This window comes from Lygodium microphyllum, chromosome 9 (assembly GCF_053477565.2).
Source record: "Lygodium microphyllum isolate KBCC chromosome 9, Lygodium_microphyllum_v1.1.10, whole genome shotgun sequence".
In the NCBI taxonomy this organism is placed as follows: Eukaryota; Viridiplantae; Streptophyta; class Polypodiopsida; order Schizaeales; family Lygodiaceae; genus Lygodium; species Lygodium microphyllum.
The window spans coordinates 121673311-121680548 of NC_141143.1; the positions used below are offsets into that span (position 1 = coordinate 121673311).

General features: G+C 38.3%; 1 protein-coding gene across 4 annotated transcripts in view; it reads left to right on the plus strand.

Moving 5' to 3' along the window:
* LOC148031511 (zinc finger (C3HC4-type RING finger) family protein / BRCT domain-containing protein) overlaps positions 1 to 5322 on the plus strand; it is a 28920-nt gene extending 23598 nt beyond the window's left edge. For 2 of the 4 annotated variants that reach the window (XM_087685025.1, XM_087685029.1), the window contains 4 exons: positions 2186 to 3170; positions 3288 to 3476; positions 3595 to 3755; positions 4822 to 5321. In XM_087685025.1, the coding sequence (XP_087541151.1) occupies positions 2186 to 3170; positions 3288 to 3476; positions 3595 to 3755; positions 4822 to 4876 (1390 nt within the window). In that variant the 3' untranslated portion in view covers positions 4877 to 5321. Of the gene's footprint in view, positions 1 to 2177; positions 3171 to 3287; positions 3477 to 3594; positions 3756 to 4821 lie in introns of all 4 variants that reach the window. The other 2 variants (XM_087685028.1, XM_087685026.1) reach the window with 2 other exon arrangements.
* The last annotated feature ends 1916 nt before the right edge of the window (positions 5323 to 7238 follow it).

Below are 7238 nucleotides of genomic sequence, written 5' to 3' on the forward strand. Positions count from 1 at the left end.
TACTTCGAGATGAACAGCAGGTTGCATCGTCGAGGTGGAGACATGCAGCCCCGCGCACTGCGCCCGTGTACATATCTGCATATCTTTGTATACAGCACACTTTATACAGCAGATCTTCATCTTCCACTGTCTCTTTCTCTCTCTCTCTCCTCTCTGCGTTCACTCTCTCTCTCAGTCTTGGTCCCACGCTTCCGCATCGTTGCACTCTGACAGAGACAACCCGGATCGCCAGATAAGGACCCTAAATGATGGCTTAGTGGTAAAGGAGGTAAGAGTGTAGAGACAGCCAAGAGGTTTGCCTTAAAGCAGCCACCTATTGCCGATTTGACGTATTTTGACCTGTTGTTGCCTGGTTATGGCTTACGAGCATTTTTGGGGACAATCAAATTTGGCTGACTAGTTCATGATCTTGTCCTATTTATAGTACTGTTGACTCCCTCCTCATTTAGCATTGTACATACATACTTCTAGAGCAGGTTTTGCTTCAGAGAGGGAGCTAGTGCCGATGCCCACACAGTTGGTGACTCATTGTTGTTTCTGAAACCAGCCTTCCTTCTCCGAAAGTGTGGTAACTAACGTGATTAAGCACTAATTACGGCAAGCAGAAAATTCACATAAGCCGAAAATACAAATGTTACCATTAATCTTGGACGAGCATGCAATTTCTGCACCCACTCTCTTGTAGACTCTCTTCAATAGATCATCAGCAAGTAGTTTTGATTTTGAAATGTAGGCACTTGTATCATAAAGGAGTCCCCTCATGTAGGTGATCTGGATACTGCATAATCTGCTTAAATCAATATGCATAGAGACACTGGAAATTTTTTCGTAAGGTGGAGATCTGGCAATGCTGTTTTCTTTTTACTCTTTTGTGAACTGCATAACTCTGTCTTCGCCTTCTTTAGCTGTAGGTAACAGCATGGATTGGCTTCCTGCCAAATACAGTGTACTTGTCTAGTTTCCATGTTTTGTACTTCTAAGACCAGAAGCTGAACAATGACAAAAGTATGTGAGGTGGATGGCCATGCACACATTATTTAACAGGATCATAATTGGATAAGCTTCCTGCTCAGTTGAGGGTCTTGGAGACCAGAGTCTCTGGTTACTTAGATTTAGCAATGGAGTCTCTGAGCTATTATGGGGTTATGGTATTGCTAGGGTGTTTTCTGAGTGATAACTGGTATCTCTCATTGTCTTATTTTGTGGCCCTTCTGTGTGATTTGCGTCCCTTGAATTTGTGTGGTCTCAGTGAAGTGGAAACTATGTGAAAATTGATTCAAATCACCTAAATTTCGAAAAGCATCTGTTACAAAAGTTTTTGTTCTATAGATTGAGGGCTGGTAGATCCATCCCAAACTATTCTAATCTGGACTAAGCCTAACTAGCACTAGAAACCAAAATGCAAGTGCCAGCTTAGGAATCTTATTCACAGTACGTGGTGACAAAAGTGGCTAGGTGTAGGCTAGAGCTTGGATGAGGGAAGGATAGCAAGACTAGAGGGATCTGTGAACTAGCAAGCAGAATAGTTTATGCTTAAAAAATCAAACATGAGAATTAATTTGACATTCTTGTATTAACTAGCAGAAAGAGAGTAGAAGTCTTATTGTTTGAATGTTCCGTCACTTGTTTTTTAGCAGTAATATGTTAGAGCTCTATGTAAATGTTTCTTGTAGGTCAAATAAATTCTTTCATTTCTTTTGTAGTGTTGGCATGATTGTGATCGCACTGAGACAGAGCTCTATTAAGGAGCACTCACCTGTGTAGAGTTTCTGTCGAGGCTGTTTTGAGAATTTTTTATGAGTGCATGATTTTTGTATCAGGAATATTGTGCATCATGCAATTGATATATCTGTATGGGCCCTTCCATGATGCACGACATTAACAGTGCTGGATTGCTTCTTTGATGGCATGCATCTCTGAAGGACAGATTTGCATTGAATTGTGGGATATTTTTAGCCATCAAAGTTGGATATGCAGATGCTTGTATGTGGGAACTCCACTGCATGTCTTACTGGAAAAATGATCTGCAGTACAATTGTCTAAACTCTACACTTTTCAACTAAAATAGTGCACACTTAGACGAGTATTGTTTATTGCATCTAAGTTTGCATCCTTGCTCTTTTCAACTATTACATGTTATTGTTTATGACATATTTTTGTGGTGGTGGGTTTGGGAGGATGTCAGTGGAATGGCTGCTGGAACATTATTGTGGAGAGAGCCTAAGTTGGAGGCATTTAATCCTACCAAAAATGATATAGAAATAAACAGTGGGCATGTAAATAATGGGGTAGCAGATAGCTTTTCAAAGCAGGCTGAATCTTCGTCCTCAAAGAGCAGGGAAAAGTCAAAGAAAACAGAAAAACTGAAGTTTCCTGTGCAGAACAGGACAGATTGTAATCTTGAAAGCATTGATCAAAGTCTTGTCAGTAAGGAAAAAATGTTAGCTTCAACTACATCAAAACAAGCTGGTCAAAAGCTAGAAAGATCATCAAGCATTCTGAATGAAGGAGTACTAAAAATCAGAAGTCCAAAGAAAACTGTACTGTTGCCTCGATACAGGCCTAATAAGAAAGTGAAGCTTCCAGCATCAAGAAAAAAAACGTCTTGTAGTATTCTGGACTATGTGTCTCTTTTGGAAGACATTGAAGCTCCAGAGTATGGTGGCAGATCATGTCTTTCCCAAGACCCTAATTTTGGGTCGTCTGCTATTATAAGTATTGCAGGTGACACGCAGGAGGAAATAGAAGATTGTGTGGAATTAGCTCCTACTCTGAAACATGGGAAGAAAACACAGCTATCATTGTCAAGATATGATGTGATGAGACAAAGGAAAAGGTGCAGGCTGATGAAAAGATCAGACAGTGGTACCGATTTAAAATGGGATGACGAAGATAATGAAACTGCTGAATGCCAGCTAAGAGTCTGTACTGGGTCTGCACAATGTTTAGAAAAGGGCGAAGATAATGAAACTGCTTCTCAAGTCCCACGATGTGCTTCTGGACAGATTTTGCACGGCGATAAATCTCTGACGAATCCTGTGGCATCACTCCCACATTATGACATTGCATGCGTGATTTGCCACACAGAAAAAATACTGTCATCAGAAGGAATCCTGACATGCGGTCATCGTTTCTGCTTTCCCTGCATAAGAAAATGGGCTTCAGAATCGGTAATAAACATTTCAAGATTTGTGTTTATTTGCATGTGCTTTTAATTGTGAAGTTGTAATATGATCTGTAAAAATGTTGGATGGTTGGTTTGACTGTCTTGCTTTTGCGTTTCTCAGATATCAAAATTGCCAACTTGCCCATTGTGTAAAGCATCATTTGATATAATTACAAAAAGAGAGAAGGTGATTGGATTGGCCAATATTGAAGATTGCTCACAAAGCTCCGCAAGTCAGTATGAAGAATCCTTGGTTACGCTTAACTGTGCTGAACAGTGTGACCAAGAACACATGGCAGAGAACATCAATGTGAGGCCTGGTTATATGGTTTATCTTCAGGCTTCAGCCACTTTTAGTGCTTGATATTGTCCATTACAATCTGATTTGTCCTTATATTGTCTTTTTTACTGTGTTAATCTTATTCTAGAGTGCAACTTGTGTAATGTGTGGTATTGGAGATATGGATGAGCTTTTGCTTAACTGCAATGGATGCGGAAGGCGTTCTGCTCATACATTTTGTCTTGATCCACCTTTGCCACCAGTTCCACATACACCCTGGTTCTGTGGACGTTGCACCCAACGACGAAGGTAAATAAATTTTTCTGTTGTATTATTCAAAGGACTGCAAAGACATTGCCTCAAGCTACAATTTGCCATGTTTGAATTTTGCAGCTCACTGTAGGAACTTAGAGATCAATGGCCAACAGTGATGTAATGGTCTGTGAAGATAGAGGTTGTCATTTTGATTGTCAGCTTTTTGCATATGTTAAATGTGGTCATGTAGCTTGGTTCTTTTGTCCCTTGGAAGTTGTATCTTCCACTATGAGTGCTGGAAACTTATACTCAAGGTTGTGGGCGTTTCAACTGCTCCAAATTTCTTGACTTAAATGAACTTTCATGCTCTGATATTATGTATTCTATGCAGAGCTTCCTTGTTGATCTCCTTTGCCATATCGTCTTTTGGAATCTTATTTTTAGTGTATCTTTTTCAATCCATGCATGTTATTGATAGTTAAGTTCCAATGGCGTCAAGCATGAAAACAATTTCGCATTTGAGAATGTCTCTACAGTGATGTGCAAGGCAGGTGAGTGTTTTGGAATCTGCGTGTGTTCCTTGGGAAGGCATTCTGTTGATTCGAGCACTATCGACAACCTGAGGGTGCAATCATGGAAATAGCAATCGAACTTGAATTTGATCTTGAAGTACATGGGCTGCTGGTTAGAAGGTTTCTGAGTAGGCAGGTTTGTGCTTTTGTGTTTATCTGGGTTGGGGCCACATACTTCTTGTCCCATCAAAACGAAAACCTTGTTAGTTATCCTGCTTTCGGATGATCTATGAGACCATCATAAGATGAAGATCAGCTGATAACATTTTCCAGATGCACTCTTATTGAGGTGTCTGGGCTTCCTGACTTAAAATTTCACTGATGCCCTCTACTTCAAAGAGTGCACTTCATTGTGCTCTGGATAGAGTAATCACGTATTCATTTAGTCTTCAGCTTCTTTTCAGGTCGATGCATAGATTTTGCAGGCTGTCAGAATCTTAGCCATTTTCGCTAAATATCATCTACATGCTGTTGTAAGATGGAAAAGGATAAGTATGGAAGTTCACGTAATTGTTTCTTATATGATCCTCTTTTGTGTGATTTGTCAGGGTGGATACTAGCTGGTGGTATCAGCTCCATGCGTTTGGAAGAAGGTTGGATTGAGTATTTGCAGTGAGAAGGAAAGGTCATGCTGTTCAAGAGAGCTTGAAATGCGAGAATCTTTAGGCAGGAGAGCAGATTTCACCTGCAGGAGCTAAGGAATCATAAAGATAGAATGTGCTGTTCAAGAAAAGGTCATACAGAACATGCTGTCCAAGAAAAGGTCAAAAGGAAAGAGTGAAAACATAGTGAAACAACACACTTTACACGTCTAGTTCAACTAATACAATGACATCTATTAGTGGCATGTGCGTTCTTTCTCACAAATGTGTTGTGGGTTTCCTTTATCTTGATTAAAAAAAAAAAGAAAGCTTTATTTTGGATTTTGTTTACTTATTTATTTCTATTACTATGGGTGAAATTCATTTTTCTTACACCCTAAAACAAAGTTTCTCATTTTTGCTTAACCAACCTACAAACTAAGCAAAATTTTGGCTTTTGGAACAAGCAAGCTACAACCTAAGCAAAATTTTCCCCTCATACTAACATTAACAAGAGTATGTACAATAATTAAAAAACTTGATTCATTTCATATACAATGTTTGTACAACTAATGATTATAGAAATATTAGTCTCGAGCTCTTCTAGCAATTGAACAGTCGTTTGTCATGCATTGTCTCTTTTTGTGTGAGCATGAGTAGCTTCCTATCTCATGTCTTTGGTAAGATCTCTAAGGGGATTGACCTCATTGTAAGAAATGATTCATGGTGCTCTTTTATTGTTGTGATTGGCATAGGTGCTTAGTTTTCCCTCTTTAATTTATCTTGAAACTTTTTATTAGTTGTAGCTACCTCTATTGCTTTCTTTCCCTCTAGCTCCATCAAGCATATAAATACTTTGACAAGTGGGTCTTTCAAAAGTATATTTTATACTTTGGAATAACAAACTCATTGATGTATACATCCTTTCGTGGACTTGCTCTGGCGTCAGCTTGGGTGATGATGCCAAGATCACAGAGAAAGACCTTGGGTACATTTGCTTGATGAAAGAGCTTAAGTTGAACCATTGCGCCTATGTGCTACCTTATATTGTAGGGCAAGGTGATGAGAAAGATTAGAAATGATCTAAGCTTGTATAAATGGATAAACCTTTATTTTTAAGGGGAAGATATAGTGTGAAATGAATCATTGATGAAAAAATTAAAAACATAAAAATTAGTGTTGAAAATGTAGAGAGCTATCCCATTGGAGAAACAAGCAATGGATTGCTAGACCTAACTCTTAGTAGAGAATGACACTAGAAGAAGTTAGAGAAACAAGCATTGGATTGCTAGAGCTAACTTTTTGAGAGAATGCCATTGGAAGAAGAAATAAGCTTTGCCTCTTAGTGCAAACTATTAGTGGAGATTGTAGCTAGAAAGAGAGATGAGTCACATTATGTAATGACTAGTGTAGAGAGAGAGAGAGAGAGGGAGGGAGAACTTATAATTGTTTAGGGCCATATCACAATTTTCAATGGTCCATTTCCTTTCCAAATAAACATTTGAAGAAAAATTTCTTTCTCATTATGGAGATTCAAGCCTACATGAGGGACATCAATTTATCTAGTGAAAGAGGCAAAGATGGTTGCACATAAATAAGGTGATGTAATAACAAGTGCCTACTAAAAGTAAGAGTGGATGTTAGTTTGGAAATGACATTTGGAATTTAGAATGAGTGTTACCATCATGGAACAAAAGAGTGGTATATAATGAGTCCCCTATTTGAGTATTCCATTTTTCTTCAAAGTTTGTAGTAGAAGGTGACAAGGATGTGCTTATCGTATTCATACCAATATTATGATCATGAGTTTCAATTCACAAGATTGATTAGCCTATGCTAACATAGAATAGATTTACACCCAAATACTATTGATAGTAAAAGTTAAGTTTGGGGAGCAAATATATACAAATGTTTTTCGTTATTATTATTATTATTATTATTAGAGGTAAAATTATTGTGGAGTTACCAACATGAAAAGCTACACAATTGAAAAGTCTTAATGTGAGAAACATAGTTGTTTGCTTGTGCTTGATAGGTCTTTCTCATCTCCAACCATACTTTTGAAAAAAAAATATTGGAGCAATTTTTGTTGATGGAAATCATAATTGTTGGTGAAGATTTGTGTTCCTAATGGAGCAAGTTGCACAACCTTTTGAGAAGGTAGATGAGCCGGTTAAGGACAAGTTATGCTTGTTTGATGAAGCTAGGGCCTCAATGCTTATGATTCTTATGTATCTTTGAATATTATTGAGGCTCACTTTATCTTGTAGCATACTTCATAACTCATCCACTTGAGTGTTGTAGGGGGTAACACTCTTGTTCCATGTGTGGCTTCATTAGCTCACTTTATCTTAGGAGGAGGAAGCCAACTAGTAAGCTCCTTC